The sequence below is a fragment of the Fukomys damarensis genome, unplaced genomic scaffold (genome assembly GCF_012274545.1).
Source record: "Fukomys damarensis isolate Sample0158 unplaced genomic scaffold, DMR_v1.0_HiC HiC_scaffold_18, whole genome shotgun sequence".
Taxonomy (NCBI): Eukaryota; Metazoa; Chordata; class Mammalia; order Rodentia; family Bathyergidae; genus Fukomys; species Fukomys damarensis.
The window spans coordinates 50097048-50115192 of NW_022900930.1; the positions used below are offsets into that span (position 1 = coordinate 50097048).

At 41.4% G+C, this 18145-nt stretch overlaps 2 protein-coding genes across 2 annotated transcripts in view; both read left to right on the top strand.

Moving 5' to 3' along the window:
• Positions 1 to 1637: 1637 nt before the first annotated feature.
• Defb109b (defensin beta 109B) overlaps positions 1638 to 18145 on the top strand; it is a 101775-nt gene continuing 85267 nt past the window's right edge. The window contains exons 1-2 of the mRNA XM_010622600.1: positions 1638 to 1699; positions 2735 to 2856. The gene's annotated coding sequence lies outside the window, so the exon portion shown is untranslated. The remainder of the gene's footprint in view (positions 1700 to 2734; positions 2857 to 18145) is intronic.
• Defb135 (defensin beta 135) lies at positions 13762 to 15947 on the top strand. The gene is made up of 2 exons (XM_010625044.1): positions 13762 to 13882; positions 15781 to 15947. The coding sequence occupies exons 1-2, from the start codon at positions 13762 to 13764 to the stop codon at positions 15945 to 15947; spliced, it is 288 nt and encodes a 95-aa protein (XP_010623346.1).

Here is an 18145-nt window from a genome sequence, read left to right on the forward strand (position 1 = left end):
GACTGAGCTCAAGGTTATTCCACCAGGGAACTGCATCCCAGCCCTTTTTATTTTATTTTCAGACCGGGTGTCCCCAGTTACCCAGGATGTCTTCCAACTTGTCCTCCTGCTTCTGCTTCCGCAGTAGCCAGGATCATAGAGGTGGACCACTGCGCCTGGCTCTCCTGCATTTTAAGTTGTTCAGCTGGGTTGGGGGAATAGGAGGTGCCTGAACCAAATGCATCTGAGCCCCCTGCTAGAAGAATTCTGGAAAAGTCGATCCAAAGTGTGTTTGGAGCCCAGAGGCAGCCAGGAGGGGCCTTTCTTTCACACCCGCTGACCCTGTGCCCAGGCAGGCGTTTCTCCCCTGGGCTGAGTGCTCCCGCCTGCTGCCTGAGGCTGTGGGACAAGTTGTCATTTTCTTCCCTTTGGCGTTGCTCTGGATGCTTTCTCCCTTTACTGTCAGTGTCCTCGATCTCTCATTTTCTTCTTACTTTGCCTCCAAAAGAAGCATCCAGCTGTGCCCTGCACAGGGGCATGGGAGGCCATGTTGGAGGAGGAGCCTGGATTCCACTTTCCCCAACATTCCTGAGGGAGCAGCTCCCAAGTGCAGGGACAGCATTGTCCGTTCTCCTCCACGTGCACATGTACTGCCCCACGGCTTTTGCTTTTAAACTTTTAAAATCAATCCTTGATGAAAGGTGGAATTTAATATAGCAAGCAATCTCACCTTGGCTTAGTGACTTCGCACAGAGCAAACACTGCCCAAATGCCCCTGGGGTCAAAACCACAGGACTCTCCCAGCAGCAGAAGGCGCCCTGGGCCCCAGGAGAGCAGCTGGCTGTGCCCCCTGACGGTTCTCCTTTGGAAATGGGCATTGCCACACAATGCAGTTTCATCCTCTTACTTCTGACCTGCTCAAAAATGGCAGCGTAAATGTGTTATTTGTGGCTTGCTTCCTTTATTCTTGACTGTTTCTAGGATTTATCTGACCTTAGTGTGTGGCATTTGCTAATGTAACAAGTTTGAAATCAGCCGGGCATGGTGACACACGCCTGTAATCCCAGCACTGGGGAGGCTGAGGCAGGAGGATTGCTGTGAGTTCGAGACCAGCCTGGGCTTCATAGTGAGTTCCAGGTCAGTCTCAACTACATAGTGAGACTCTGTCTCAAAACAAAACTAAACAAAACAAGAAATCTGAAATCGTCACTGCAGTGCGCTGACTGCCTCAGATGTTTATTACTGCAGGCAGGTAGTCGGGGTTTTATTCCAGAGGCTGCAGAGTGCTGTGTGCTCACCGCTGTACTCACCATCTTGTGTGTAGGCTGGAGCTCTGTGGGATGCCTTGCCGTGAAACTTCTGTAATGTAGCACACATAACTTCGGTTCGTCGGAATGCTGCATTGCTTACAAGTGGCTTTACTGATTTATACACCCACAGCGATGTTTGGGGAAGGGTGCGGAGGGGAAGTAAAGATGATCAGGATGTGATGTGTTGATGTACCAACTCCCCAAGATGAATGCAATATCATGCATTGCAAGCGCAGGCAATACAGCATATACAGTAACCACGGGAGTCATCGGGCTCCTGACCTGTAGTCGGAGGAGGTGGAGCAGGGAGTAGCTGAGTGAGATCCTCCAGCTTTTGTCTCCCCACAGGCGCACTGAGCTGAAGGATCTTCCAGGCACCAAACTACCTTGTCAAGAGCTCTGAGAATCAGGTGAGGTCACAGAGCCTGCTTTGGTATAATACAAAGAAAAGATGCCTTGAAGAAGTCAGGAAGGAGGGGCAGGAAGGAGAACTAAGTCTGGACCTTAGTCTTGAGATCCAGCACTAGTGGAACCATCCCCGGGGAGAGCCCTTTAGTCCCTATCGCCGGGCCAGTACCTGTGTCTGGAGAGCCGGAAGTGCACTGGCTGCCTGCTGCCACCATCCCTACAGTACCAGGTGGGGAGCAGGGCATGGATGCCAAGGCAGGGCTTTGTCTTGGGGCCCAGTGCCAGGCCTGCCAGGATGAGACCCAGCCCCTACAGTACCCGAGAGCCCTGTATGCAGGCCAGAGCTCAAGGTGGAGGCTGCAGACCAGCGTCAGTGTCAGGCAGACACTTGTGCTCCGGGGAGACAGACTCAGGTCTCAGCCTGCATCATTACCAGCCCCAGAGTAGGCCTGAGGCTCACCTTGCCCCCCAGGCTATGCAGATCTGCGCAGCTTTGAGACTCAGGTGTGACACTGCTTAGGAGCAGCCTTGGTGGCCAAGGGATGGCCTTTACCAACGCTGCTGCTAAGTGTCCAGTGTAATCCTTATCAAATACCAATGACATTCTTCACAGAAATAGAAAGAACAACCTCAAATTTATGTGGAACCACAAAGATTCCTAAGTAGCTGTCACCCTGAGCAAAAAGTACAAAGCAGGAGGCATTATAAAACCATAAAATATAGTTAAAAGGATCATAATCAGAACAACATGTACCCCCCCCCCCAAGACCTTTGTATCCACCCCAGTCCATTCCTTGAGAATCCTGGAAGATGTGAGGCATGAGCAAGGTCTGGGATACATCTGCATGGCCCTACTCCACTTAGACCCAGCCCCTTAGCTGGAATCCATATGGCAAAGAATTAGAGTCATGCAAGTTGGTAACTTCTTGTGTCTGGTGGTGAGATACTGGAGCCTAAAATTTCTAGGAGGTGGGGTGCTCCTATCCTCAAGCTGGTGGATCACTGGGGTTGCAGGATGGTTTCATTCTTTTCTACAGAGCTGATGGGAGAGAAGCTAGAGCGCGAAAGTAAAATGGACTCCCTGTATTGATTCTGCTTCCTGACTCCCGGAGGACTTCAGCCCAGAGGAATGAAAGCCTGAGCACAACCTTTCACCTAGGTATGGTAAAGCTGGATGTAAATCCTGGTGCTTATGAGGCTTTTTCCAAGCTTTTCACTCATCAAATATGTTCCTCTAGCTGTATATTAGTGTAGGACTTAGAATACAGGTTGGAACGACGTTTCAGTCTCTGACACTCTACAGATACTGAGGAAGAACTTCTGCCCAAACCCAAGTACAAACCCAAGAAGCAGGGTCTAGCTGCTTCCACAGAACACCTACTTAGACACAAAGATAAAAAGAGCCTCTCTGTACCTGGGAAGTTCAGAGAGGCTAGTGAGATCTGCATGTCCCAAGTGATCAAGAAACATGTCTGCCGGGTAGGGGCTGTGTAGCCAGGTGAATCAATTTATTATCTTCGGTAATACTTACGGTTATGCTGCAGGTCTGAGGACATTCTGTGAGGAGTAATCGGCCTGGAACGGATTCCTGGCCCTGCACGGGGAAGAAAGGCCTCAGTACTCGCTTTCAAGATCAAATGCCCCGTGACTCTGGGCCTAGTGCCCAGAAGTCCTCAGGGCTTTTTCATTCTTCCTTTGCTTCTGCTTAGGTTTGGGGCAGAACACCATTGTTTTCCCCCTTTGGACATGTCAGTGTCTTCCTCTTCTACAAATTTCTTAGTCCAATTGTAGCAACAAGGGCATCTTTATCTTTATGGATTCCTGGAAATGATGAGGGGCTGTGGAAAAGGCAGCTCTGGATGTAAATCTGCCTTGTGAAAAAACACTCAGCCTCCCTTTTTTTGGTACTGCTTTTTGTTGAGAGGGAAACTTGGTATTTCTAGACTGTAAACAAGTGTCAAAGGAAAGCATTAGGAGTCACTCAAGATAGTAACTCTTACACCATCTTCTTGCCTTATGCAATCAATGCATAATATTCAAGTGGCATTGAATTCTTATTAAGCAGACAATTTTGCATGTACTGGCCCACTTTCTCTTATTTTTCTGTGTCTTAATGTTTTCTTTGATTTTTCAGCAATCCTGCCTGCATAGCTTTATCTTCCAGGGCTATCTCCTGAGCTATTTTAGGATCTGCCAGTGTGTAGTCATATTCTTTCAGTCCTTGTCACCCTCGAGCTCTGTGATATTTGGCATCCGATGGATCAGTTTCAAGAGCTTCCAAACAGCTATGGATTGACATCTTCAGGTCACAGGGAACCAAAACAATTGACCCAGTAATTCTATGCTGGCCCAAACTTTTCAAAATTCGATTTAAACTCTCAGACAACAGATCCAGCCAAAGATCTCAACAAAACAGCTCAACATGTTGCAAGCAGAATACCTGCTCCACACTCTTAGGCACATGAGTCAAGTTGCTGAAAACCAAATATAAAAAGGAAATCTCAGAATTGTCCAGTGACAGATACTACATTTTGTGGAACAACAGTAAGCATTATTGCTCAGTGTTTAGCTGGCCTGGTGGCACATGCCCGTGATTCCAACTACACTGGAGGTGGAGGATTACAAATCTAGTCCAGTCTGGACACCTTAGTGACACTCAAGAGGGAGGGGCTGCTGCAAATGTAGCTCAGGGAGCCTTAGTGCTACAGTCCTTGTCTGCCATGTGGGAAGTCCTGGGTTCAAACCACAGTATCACAAAACAGAGCACACCAAACCAAAACCAGTACCAAACCAAACCACACAGAAAACAACTGGAAAATATACTCATAATTTCAACACAATGAAAGTGAAATATTTGAAAAATACCTTTAAATTACCTGAATAAATCTCCATCAGTCTAAGATTCCACATGAAGGAATACTATGCTTCAAAGTTGAAGACAAAATAGTAGGGGAAGTAGGAAGTGTAGGAAAGGAAAAGAAAGAAGGGAAAAGAAAAAAATGTGAGAAAAGGAAAAAATGGAAGCAAAGTCTTTATAAATAGGCAAGGGTGGAGGGGGCGAAGGGAGGGCAGGGGAATGGGGAAAAAAATAAGAACCAAGGTACGTCATGTAAAGGTACAAGATCCCAGTGATGAACTTAACTGTACTGTGTACCTAAAATGTACCAATAAACTTAATGAAAAAGCCTGATGCTTTCTGGTACATGAAATCAGAGAATTTGTACAAGAAATTTTAAAGAAAGTCTGCTGAGTTAAAAGTAAAGTTACCAAATGAAAGCTGAATCCTTGGGCAGGACAAAGAATTTCAGAAATGGTAATAATGTAGGTAAGTCACAAATAATTTTCTTTTTCCCTTAGCTTTATTAAAATAAATTATACAAAACAAAGAATATCAATGCGTTGGGCTAATAAAATGAAGAAATGAAAAATAGGGCAATAATAGCATAAAGGCTGAAGGGGGAATATATGGGATCCTATTATATCCTATATATTATTCTTACTCTCATACTGTTTATGCAGTTCCTGTATACTGTTGTTAAATTTTCCATAGGATGCTATGATATTAATCTAAAAAGACTAATAGCTTAAAGATACATAATATAATATAATCACAAAACTTTAAATCCAAAAATCAAAAGCCAAAACTCAGAAAGATGTAAATCTAAAAAGGCAATAAAGAAATAAAATTAAATAATAAAAATTAAATTATAAAAATAATAAAATAGATAAAAATTAAGTAAAAATAATATTTGCTGAATATAAAAGGACAGAAAAGGAGAAAAAACAATAAAAAGGCAGGACAAATAATAAAAGAAGTAAAATGATAGATTTAAATCCATATGCATGTCAACAATTTTCTTACCTATAGTGGATAAATGCTTCAATTAAAAAGCAGAAATTTTCCCAATAATTAAAAACTCAAGACAGTATTTTCTAGAGATACACTTTTACTATAAGCACTGAGATGTTATAATTAAAATGATGTAAAATGTATCATATAATCTTTATGGTATAATGAAGGAGTAATTTCCTTTGACTAATATAGTATTAGACAAAATAGACCTTCATAAGACACATGTTAAAGCAGAAAATACCATATAACTACATGTAAAGGGAAACAATAATATTAGAATATATTCATTACATTACCAAATATAAACAGACATTGTAGCTGGGTGTGGTGCCCACACCTGTAATCCTAGCACCCTGCAAGGCTGAGATAGAAGGATCACAGATTCAGCCCAGGCTAGGAAACTTACCAAGTTAGTGAGACTCTAGCTCATAAATCCCCAGTACTGCCAAAACATTTATATATCTATATATATAAATTATAGAGAAACCCAAAATTAGATGTGGAGGTTTTACCATTTCTCTCAATAGAGAATAGCTAATACTTATTGACTAAGTAGATAAAAATCAGTAGATACAGAAAAATGGAATGTTATCCATGAACATCCCTATTTGATTTATAGAATCTTTCACTCAATTATTACAGAACACATATTCAAGTTCAAATAGAACATTTACCATGATAAACCACATCTAAGCAAGTCTCACTGAATTTCAAAGGTTTGAAAAAATACAAAGTATGTTCATTGACTACATTAAGTTAAAAATAACAACAGAAGATACCTTAAAAATCTGCAAACATTTGGAAATTAAATAATATACTTACACACCCATACTCAATAGAAAAAAAACCCTCAGAAGAAATAAGAATATACTTAAACAAACTTTAAAAATTTGTGGGAGGCAGCTAAAATTTAGAGGGAAATTTATGATGTTAAGTGCTTAAGGAAAAAGCTGGATGACTTTCCATCTTATGAAAATAGAAAAAAGAAGAGCAAATCTTGAGAGAAGGAAATTACAAATGTAACAATGTAATTCAATGGAATAGAAAAGAGAAACAATAGAGAAAAATCTAATGAAATTAGAAGTTAATTTTTTGAAAAGTAAAACTGACAAACTCAAATAAGATTTTGGGGCATGTTAACATTTTTATACAGTTTAATAAATTATTTTTTATTTTTAAAATTTAGAATACAAATGTGTGTATATGTACTATGTATATGTATAGTATGTGGTTGACAAATATGACTATATTAATACATAGTTATATTGACCTAACAGATATTTAGATTACCTTATATTCTTGTTATCAACTTACACGGTAAGAATACTTAAAATCTACTCTCTAAGAAATTTCCAAAATGCCCCCCAAGGATGCATAGAATAACTAGATGTTAATGGTTTGGCAAAGTGGGAAGAGAGTATGTGAAGGAATGGGTAAAACTTCAGTAATACTTGACTATATATACCCACAAAAGCCAAATATAGGCAGGTGGGAACAAAACATCAACAATCACAAGGGTAGCAGCCCATACGTGGAAGGCACATGGGGGGAAACAAGGGTATTTTGCTGATCTAAGAACAAGAAGACTTCTAAGGAGTGACCATATATATTGGGGAGATTAGGGTGGTCATTATGGTTTACATCAAGAGTGTCCCCCCAAAGACCTCTTACAGTCACAGGCCAGGCTTTTGGAAGGAGATTGAGTGAGTGTTGGGGGTCACGTAGTTGACTGTGTGTGTGTGTGTGTGTGTGTGTGTGTGTGTGTAATATATATGGGATATATCTATATCTATATATGTATCTACAGATATATCCCTTCTTGACTCCTTTGTTCTCTCTCTGCTTCCTGGCCACTGTAATGTGATTTTGCTTTCATCCACGGCAGGCCCTTTTGTCTTGCCATTTCTATGATCAAGCCTTCCAGTCATGAACTGAAGCCTCTAGAAACATGAGCTAAGAGAAACTCTGTACTCTTTAAGTTGTGGGTGTTGGGTATTTTGTCCCAGTGACGAGAAAAGTGACTAAGACAGATTTCAGTACCAGAGAAGTGGGGCGGCTGTAGAGACTGTACTTGACCATGTGGTTGAGAAGGCTTTGGAACTGGTTTTTGGGAGGAGTTTGGAAAGATTGGGGGATATTTGCTAAAGAGGCTCTAGAATGCTGACAGCCAAGTTTGATAGGAGACTCTAGGTGGAACTTAGAAGACTAGAATGCTGAGGAAAATGCAGACAGTAAAGGCCAGACACCAGAAGTGTCAGTTGGGAACATAGACTCCATTGGCAGTTACACTCTCAGCCATATGCACTACACTCTGGAAGAACATTTTTCTATATTTTGCTCATGTCCTGAGACTTTGCAGAAGAATGAGAGTAAATATGGCCAACTAATCTTGAAGAGAAAATTTCATGGCATCCCAAGGTTGAGCCTATGGCATGAATACTGCCAGTGGCTTTTTAGCTATCTATCTACCAGGAGAAGCAGGACCAAAAAGCAGAGCTGAATAATTTCAAAAATTTTGCTGGTGGCCAGAAAGGAAGCACTTATAAAATTATTGTCTATATAACTGGGACCTGTAAAGTTGGAGCCTGTAGTTTTGACCAAAATGAACTTGGCTGCTGAAAAGATTAGCATTAGTAAGAAGCCAAGTACTTTACATCAGGGTAATAGGAAAGATGCCTGAGGGCATGTGAGGAATCAGCAAAACCTCACCTTTCACAGGCTCATGGGTGCAACAGTGAAAGGCTTTGCTTTGAGAGGAGAATCTCACAGTGGCCTAGTTGAGAACAGCACCTAGAGAACTGGTTCCTTGAAATTTATTTTGCGGTGCTCAGCCATCCAGGCACCCAGAAGCCTCTGCAGCTGTCATCAAAGGAGGCCTGGTTATTGCTCAAGTTGGTGGAGGTCCCTGGCATCATCCCAATGGTGTTGATTTTATAGGCATACAAGTGGAATGTGAGAGTTAAGTGGTCAGAGGCTTCTTTCAGAGGAAGACCTGGGAGAGCAGACAGTGTATCCCTGAGAGGGTGGTGTGTGAAACTGAGTGAAGCTGAAAGTGCATTAGAGACCCTAGGGAATTGGAGAAGCCACAAACGTGGATCGTCTGAGCAAAGCCACATGCAGTCCGCCTCAAGACAGAGCTGAGAGCTGCAACTGGAAATGCGGTAGAGGCAGGACCACCCAAGCCCTTTGGAGTCCACACGTCATTGCCACAGCTTGCCCGGGGTACTTGACATGGAACTACAGGATTTAATGTTTGCCCTTCTGGGTTTCGGTCTTGCTTTGGTCACACTCCCTTATTTACTCCATTCCTTCATTTTGGAATGGGAATGTTTACCCTGTGCCATTGTATGTTAGCAGTATTTAACTTTCTTTTTATTTTTACAAGGGTTTACAATTAAGAGTTTTCCTAGACTCTCAGAGGAGACTTTGGACATGGACTTTTCAGGAATGCTGGAACTATTAAAAACTTGTCAATTTTAAGAGATGAACTAAATGCATTTTGCATAGAGATGCTCGTGAGGTTTTTTTGGGATCAGGGCCAAGAGTTTTGGTTCAGATCAAGGATGTTCTCTCAAACCCTCAAGTGTGAATAGATAGGGCTTTTGGAAGATGATCAAATCATGGGGTCATTATTGCTAACATTATTATTATTATTTTGTACTGGAGATTTAACTCAGCACCTTGCACTGAAAGGCAGGTGGTGGAACCACTGAGCTAAATCCCTGGCCCTAATATTGCTAACTTGCCCTTTGGAGGTGGGGTCTGGTTGGAAGAGGAGTGTCACTGGAGGCCCTACCTGGAAGGCTGTATATCCCTCCCTGGATCTTTCTGTCTCTTTCTGCTTCTTTGCTGCTGTAATGTAAATAACTTTCCTTCATGTTAGGCCCTTCTGCCATGCTACTATTAGCCCATCAACCAAGGACTAAAATCTCTAAAACACATGGGCCACAATAAACCTTTCATCCTTTAAGTGGTGGGTGTTCCAGTGATGAGAAAGTGAATAAGACAGTGGTCAGCTTGCAAATTTAACCTCTAAAAAGGGAAGAAAAAAAAAAAAAAGAAAAAAATTCTTTAAAAAGGTAAGATAGAGCTTTGCCTAATTCGGTAGCAGATCCCGTTGGTGAGGTAACTTCATAGTAATAGTTCAAATTCAAATACATATGTATATGTCTTCTTGTTCTGTTCTTCCAAAGGGAGACAATGACCAACCCAGTAACTGAGAATCCTAGTGTCCAGATTGTGATTTTCCTTGTTTTGATGGAAAAATATAGTTCATGTTTTTTGTCCCCCCCCATTACTGGGGGTTCAAACTCAGGACCTTGTGCTTGCAAGGCAGGTGTGGTGCCACTGAGGTAAACCCCTGGCCCTTAGTTCATGTTTAAAATTTTAAAAAATGATTGCACTGAAAAATATATTGCCATTAATGTCCCCTCAAAAATATCTCCAATACCCTCTTGCTTCAAACGTGTCTTTTGTTGTAATGCATTGTTTTATATTCACACACATAATATATTCTCAGATTGTGATCTTTTAGAACATTTATTAGTATGTGTTTGCAGTACAGAACATTTACATTCCTTGTGTTGAGTTGGTACATGCACATAACACATCTTAATTCCTTCTTTTCCCCCTCTCTCTCCTGCTCTTCTTCTCTTTATCCCTCCCTGTGTGGGAAATATCTATCTTTTATTTTGACCTTTATATTTTTGGTTTCTCATCCTTGAGAAACTTTGTGATATTTAAGTTTGTGTGTCTGATTTATTTCACTTTGCATCATGGTCTCAAGGTGCACCCATTCTCCTACAAATGAGTCGTTTGTCTTTCTTTATGTCAGAGTAGTACTCCATTGTGTATAAACAGAATATTTTCTTTATCCATTCATCTGCTGATGGACATATTGGCTGCTTCCAATATTTAACTATTATGAATTATGCTTCTTTAAACATGGGTATACGTGATTTACTGTAGTATAATGTCTTTAACTCTTTTGGGAAAATCCTTAGATGGAGAATAGCTGGGTCAAATGGAGCTGCTATTTTTAGATTTTGGAGGGATCTTCATATTGATTTCCCTTGTGGTTGTAAAAGTTTGTGTTACCACCAAGAATGTGGAAATGTTTCTTTTTTTCTGGCAGCCTCACCGGCATTTGTTATTTGATTTCTTGACGGTGGACATTCTTTCTGGGGTGATGAGGAATCTCAGTGCTGTTTTTTGCAGTTCTCTAATGGCCAGCAGTATTGAGCATTTCTGCATGTATTTACTGGTCATTTGTACTTGCAGTATCATTTTCCAGTAAAAGAAATCAGGGCTTTTGGACAAATGATTGATTCTGGATTGAGATCAGGAAACGTACAAGACAACCTGAAATATCTTCTCATACCAGAGAGCAGTGATGTACAAAGATTGCTGGGGGCTGATTAAAGAAGCACCTTCTGGGCAAAGATAGGACACACAGAAATAAGGTTAATTATAACAGCTAGAAATCCATCACAACTTTAGAGTGAGTCTGTGATTTTGTTATATTAAAAAAACTAACTTGCCACCTTTGGAGAAAGGTTGAAAATGAGTTAACTGTTTGGAAAACTAATAAGTAAAGGAAATAAGTAAGGATTCAATTTGACATTAATCTAGGCGAGGGAAAACATCTCTATAAAAACATATCAAAATATTTTAATCAATGTTCAGAAAATGAAAGGCATTAGGCTATCATCCTTTCCCAAACCTTGGATTTATAGATTTTGAAAATAAATGGGTACTGATATTAAGAGCCTCCTGATGAAAAGACACAAGAAAATCTACAGTCCTGTCAAAGGAATCGAACTTGAGTCTGATCAAGTCTCTGGACACAGCTACCAATTCTCAAATACGAGGACCATGGTACAAATTAAGCTGTGTCATGAGTGAGTATACAAACACCACAATCAAGTTTTGGGAAATTGCAGGTTCTTTAAGAGATCGTTTATTGGGGGTGGGGAGAGGATCATGCAGCTAAAAAGAGAACTAAGAAGTGTACCAGATGAAAATGGCAACACAAAACTTTAGTTCTAGGGATACACAATTGGGTGGTAAAACTAGAGAAATTAAAGGATATGTTTATTATGAAAATCGGGGTAGTAACTTGGGAATGCATGATTGGGTGATAAGTAGTTCAGTGACATGCGTATAGTAAAGTCAGGACAGTGGTGACTTGGGAGGAAAGGCTTATGACTGGGATGAGAATGCTTGGAAGGATCTTCGGGACAGATGAAATGTTCAATTTTATGGTCTGGGTGGTAATTATAGTAGAGTTAACATAATTTGTGAATTTCTCCATTTGTTTTGTGGTTTTTTGCATATATTTTACTACAAAAGTCTTTCTTTTTTTAAAGAGGGATTATTGACAAAGCAATAGAACTGAAGAGATGGGTAGAAAAATGCTTTGAGCATGGATGTGCAAATAAGATTTGTAGATGAGAATTAACATTTATTCTTCTGTGAGTATGGTTGTTAGTTGGGTGAAGAGAGTACGAATGGTATGAAAATAAGTAAATTTAAAGCTTCTGACCAAAGTTTGTTTTGTGACACATGCTGAGAGTGGGCAGAACTTGGCTGGAGGTGGGACAAATGGTATCTGAGGTTGACTAGAATGTGTAAGAGAAGCAAGTGGCTTATTTTCTAAAAACAGCCTCTGCAGAGGCTTCTGTGACATTTGCCAGTGGCTTTCAAAAGCCCAGGAGTAGAAGCAGTCCCATAGATTGCTTTTCTTCTGGGTAGATATGATGGAAAAAAACCCAGAATAATTAGTGTTCTAGAAAAATAATTGGTCGATGTAATATCATTTGTGTCGCTGATATCACTCAGGAAGATTAAAGAGTTATATTTTGGGTTGAATTTCATCCACTAAAAGATGTTGAAGTCCTATCCTCCTGCACTACAAATACAACCTTATTTGAAGACAGTATCTTTATTGACGATTAAGTCAAGTGAAGTCATTGGTATGGGCCCTCGTCCAATATGACCCCATCCTTATAAGAAGAGCACAATGAGATGCAAACAGGTGCACAGAAGAAAGACGCTGTGAAGACGAAGTAAGAACATCGTCTGCAAGTCAAGGAAAGCCTGAGGCTACCTGAAGCTAGGAGAGAGGGCAGGAATAGATCTTTCTTTGATAGCTGTCCTCCTGCTATCTTGATTTAGAACTTCTATCATGAATAAGTGAGACAATACATAGCTGAGAACAGTAAATCTCAGTAGTTTGTAACACAGTGAGGGGAATCACGAATTAGAGGAATTTGATGGCGAGAAGAGACCAGGAACAAGGCCAGCATTCACATTAAACAGTTTCTACTTTAACTCACAAAGAAGCAATGGAAAGGTTTTACATAGGGCAAAATGTGTGATCCGATTTCGATGTTGGGAAGGTCATTTTGGTTACTGAGTGGCGGATGAATGGTAAATGTCTAAACATGGTATGCACGACAACTTAGAGGGCCATTTGCTTAGTTCAGTGGCGGATAGTGATGGCTGGGATTCACTGGCAGCAGCGGAGATGGAGAGAGACAAAATGTGCGTGAAATGGATGTGGAGGCAAAATTGGTAAGGTGTGATGACCAATTCGGTGTGGGTGGCTCGAGGGAAAGGAGGTATCGGGTCAAGTCAGGTGTAGTTCTGGAAGTGGCACAGGGCTGCTAGGAGATTGTGAAATGCTGTTTGCTCGTCCCAAGTGTCCTAAAAAGTGTTCAATCACCTAGGCTGCCAAGAAGCAGTGTGTATAGTGAAGAACACAGCCTTTCACTGAGACACAGAGGTGAGAAGGTGTTCTAGGGAGGAGATGCGAGGAGAGGGTATGTTGTTTACGGTGGAATCGGGCTTCTTGAAAGCCCAGTGGAAGGTATGTAGCACATGGCAGTGCTCGGTAGGAGACCATGGACTGAGTGTGCAAGCCTTGCTCCATTCTAGTGTAGCCGTGATCTCTTATGGAAAGCAGAGCTCCCAGAGAGCATGGACAAGTCCCCATGGCACCACCACCATGAGTGTAAAGAGCACACTCTTGTGTACATAGCAGCCAGGAAAACCTGTGTGTAAGTTGTGACGCTGCGGTTTATGATTTATGTGACTTAGTAAAGTCATTTGTTTCACTTAAGGCTCATGTTCCTTGCTTTTAAAATAGGAGGAAAAATGCCCACCTGAACTTTTTTGCATGTTAGTCAAAAAACAACTATCGTAAACACTATGTCTGTCATCTACAAGAACTGGCCTGTGGCAATCTACCGTGATAGGCATTCGTTCAATGGGTGCATGAGTGTGCAAAGAAGATACAAGGACATTTGCCCAACATCCTACTGGGCCCAGTGTGAGTTGGTTGCTAGCATGCAAGTGGCACCCAGGAAGCGTGTTTAATGGCGAGATGTCATGTTCAGAATCAGACCTTTCGTTTATTGGACTGTTCAGTGGAGCAAGGAGATGTGCTTGTTCTGAAAGGTTCACTAGCCATGCACCTCCCCATTTCTCTAAAGCTACATATGCAGTAAGTGTCCCTGGCATCTCAGATGCATGTTTGCTGATTGGTTTAGCCATGAGGCGGCTACTCTTGGTCTTCGTGGTCCTTTTCTGGCTGTCCTGTATTCCACCAGGTAAAACTGGATTCTCTTCCCTGTAGAGTTAGGAATAGCAAAGGGAAGGGGATGTGAAGTTCTGTAAGAGTCCAACAAAAGCAAGACTGAGCCAAAGGAAGCCGGAAAGGACAAAACTGAACAGAGAGGGATGCTCTTGGCCTTTCCCAGGCATGGAAAGAAGATGCTAGGAACATAAAACAGGACGTGATTCTCTTCAGATAAGAAGCTGTTTCTTGGTTTGGATCTTGAAAGTCTGTGAAGTTTGCAGGCAAGGTTGAACTGATGTTTACAGAAATGGGGCAGAGCACACGGATGAAGCCTGAGAGGCAAGGTAGGACTTGCGGGGTAGTAGGGGGCCTGTTCCTTGAGAACACGGAACTTGGCTTTCCAAGTCAGCCATCCATGCAAATGTTCACTCATTCAGAAACCAAGGCAAATCTGCAAACAGAGCTGATTGTTAAAATGCACTAAATTAGCATAACTTGGTGTCATCTTCTGGCACATCAGTTTGAAGAGTCAGGATTTCTGTTCTCTGGACAGAAGCAAGTAACTTGATGATAGTGGGAAGAGACCACTTACATCACTGAAGTGGAGGTTGTCCAATTTGTGGTTCCTGGGATCTGCAGAAAGCTCCTACCTCCTGCCTCAAACCTTCATGTTCAAAAGGTATCATTAATGACCGAGTGTGGAGTAGAGCAGACTCAGAGGAGAATCACACTGGGGCTGCGGCTGCTGTTCTGTGGGGCAGGGGCTCTGGATACTTCGGATTGTGTCTGCACTGGGCTACTTTGTCTCCGGAAAGGTCCCAGAACTAGTGAGAGCACAGCTTGCAAGTTTATTTGCCATGTCTGTCACACTGGCTATATTCGCAGATCGATTACTTCCACACTACAAAGACTCGGTCAATCTGTGCTTCCACGGGGGCAGGTGGTGGAGAGACTAGAAGGCTCGGCACACAAGAGGAGGTGACTCAGGGCCACCCTCAGCCTCACCAGCTGCCTTCTCCCCTCCCCTTTACCTCTGGGTTCCAGAGGCACCAAGGTCTTAACATCTTGGGAAATTACTAACAAGAGATTTGAGTATGCGTTCCAGATATTTCAAATCCTTTCATGCTCGTTATCTGATAGGATGCCGTAAGCACCCTCTGAGTGAGCTATTCCTGAGAGTGAGGCACTTAGAAACAATCATATCTTCTGCAATTCCAGTTCAGTGATCTTTCTCTCTTTGCATGGACAAACCACCTCGGATATCCAAAATGCACTCTCTCACATCTCCTGCTAGGAGAAGCTCGCAGACACCTCAGACTCCTCAGACTCCTCCAACCTCTGGATGCTCTTTCCTTAGCAAGAAGTCCGAAGCTGAGTCTGCTCGGATTTGCTCTCTGCGTGGAGCGGACCAACAGTGGTGGTCGGTGGTCCAGGGGAGCTAACAGTAGGGCTCTGGGAAGATCTTGCAGGAGTAACTATAAAGGGGCAGCCAGCTGTGAGACATTTTAGATATCATTTTGGGGGGATGCCTTTGATTATATTGAGCTTATCACTAAAAAGCCATAAAGCATAGCCCCAGGTTTGATTATCCTTGGCAATGTGACATTACGGGACCCTCACTGTGAATTAACCTTTGTTTCTGTCGACAGTTAGAAGTGGACCAAATCTTTACATAAGACGAGCCTTTGGCTCTTGCTGGCGAATGAGAGGCGTTTGCAAGTCAAAATGTACAACGAAGGAAAAATATTATATTTTCTGTAACTCTGGATCTGTGTGCTGCATAACTGAAAAAGACATGCCTGGCCTGGTCGGGTAGTTGTGAGTGTCTGCAAGCTCCTGCTGAATCCTCTGGGGCTCAGACCCTTCCAGGGCCACATTCCATTAAAACAATGCTTTCAGCCTAGCAGTATTTCTGTGTTTCTGGTATGGTCTTTGCTACTTTCTTAATTAAACTCATTTTCAAGTTTTTAACTTTTTATTAATTTCCTACTTAACAAAAGTATCTTGAGAATATTTTTTGAAGTATAGGATGCAGGTGGAAAAAGGAACAATATTGAATAAACATCCTGAGGGTTTTACATATTTCACACACCTGGGTAACAAGCACCTCGATGGGGAAAAGAACACAGTAAGACTCCAGGCACTACCAGCCACTGACCCAGAAATGATATTCCTAACTGCACATCAAAAAGCAAAGTCTTAGCACCTGTTTTAAGCTTAAAACAATTTTTAAAATTTTTTTTATTTTTATTGAGTTTATTGGTACAATCTAGGTATACAATATAGTTACATTCATCATTGGGATTCTGTACCTTTACATAATAGGTCTTGATTCTCATTTTTTCCCCTTGTCCCTGCCCTCCCTTCACCCCCTCCTCCCCCATTTACAAACACTTTATTTCCATTTTTTTCAGTTTCTCATATTTTTTTCCTCTCCCTTATTACCTTTCCCACACCCTTCCCACTTTCCCTACACCTTTCTGTTTTAAACTTTATATCAATTCAATTTTAAAGTTTATATCTATATATTGATTGTAGTTTACCACTCTCAGTTGAACATACTATTACAATGGAAATATATCTTTGACTTCTGTTGTAGATGAAGACAGTTATAATTTCCAGGTTTTGGCCCTCACAAATAGTTCTGTTGATCTGCATTCCCATACTTTTTTTTTTTTTTTTTTTTTGCTGTAGATCTACTGGCATCTGAGGGTAGATACCTAGGAGTGGAATTTCCAGGTCACAGGCTATGCATATACTGTTTTGGTATGTAGATAGAGTCTGATTGTCTTCTAAATAGGCTGTGTACAAGTCCACAGAAAGAGTAACCACTATGATGGACAGCATTTAGAGTAAAACAAAGCCACAAAACTTCTCCTACACAAATAAAACCAATCTTTAGAGGCTCCAAAATATAAACTGAACTCAGGTATTGCAATTTACAAATCTATTCTTCATTCAGATAAAACTGTCTTAAAATTTTTTGTTAGTATATGTTTGTAGTATATAAAGTGTATACATGTTGTGGGGAGTAGGTAGAGATGCATAATTTAATTCTTTTTAACTCATTTCCCCTCTTCTTTTGCCCCTTCACTCCATGTATAGATCTCCTTCTCACTTACAAAGATCTGTCTCCTTATTTCTTATTGTCTGTCTTTTCTTCAGTTTTTTAAATTATTTGTACTTTGACTTTCTCATACGAGAGAAGTTATGTGATATTTAAGCCACGTGTCTGATTTATTTTACTTAATATTATAATATCAAGGTGAATCCATCTCCCTACAAATGATACAAAATTTCCTTTATGGTAGAGCAGTGCTCCATCGGGTATCAGTACTACCCCTTCTTTATCCGTTCATGTTGGTGGACATCTAGCCAGCTTCTAAGATTTATGTGTGAGGAGCTGTGCTGCTCTCAATGTGGATGCGCACGGATCGCTGTAATGTGCTATCTTTCAATCCTTCAGGAAGATACCTAGAAGGGAGAGATCGCTGGGTTGAATAAAATTCCTGGTTTTAGCTTTTTGCGGAATCTCTGTTCTGATTTCAGTAGCGGATACACTAGTTCACATTTCTGCCGACGATGTAGAATTCCTTTCCCCGCACAGCTTCGCTAGTGCTTGTTATTATTTGATTCATCGATGACAGCCATTCTTGGCGTAAGATGGAGCCTGAGTGGTGTTTTCATTTGCGTTTCTCTGATGCCCAGCAACGTTGAATATTTTTTCATGTGTTCATTCACCATTTGTACTTCTTCTTCTGGGAAGTGTCCATTTCGTTTGTCCATTTTTTGATTTGCCTTTTACTTTTGGGAGCAGTTTGATTATTTGAGTACTTTATGCCAGATACTAGTCCTCTTTCCGAGGAGTAGCTGCCAGTTTTCCCACCCATTCTGTGGGTTGTCTCTTCGCTCTTGGTTGTTTTCTTTGCTGTGTGGAAGCTTTTAAATTTGATGTGGTCCCTTTGTTGACTCTTGGTATTATATCATATGCAACTGGGGTTCAGTTCAAGAATT

Bases quoted from the DNA above. Each gene is read 5' to 3' on its own strand.
- Defb135 (XM_010625044.1), top strand. From the start codon at position 13,762: ATGTCTGTCATCTACAAGAACTGGCCTGTGGCAATCTACCGTGATAGG. The intron at 13,883-15,780 runs GTGAGTTGGTTG...TTCTGTCGACAG, and splicing joins AACATCCTACTGGGCCCAGT to TTAGAAGTGGACCAAATCTT.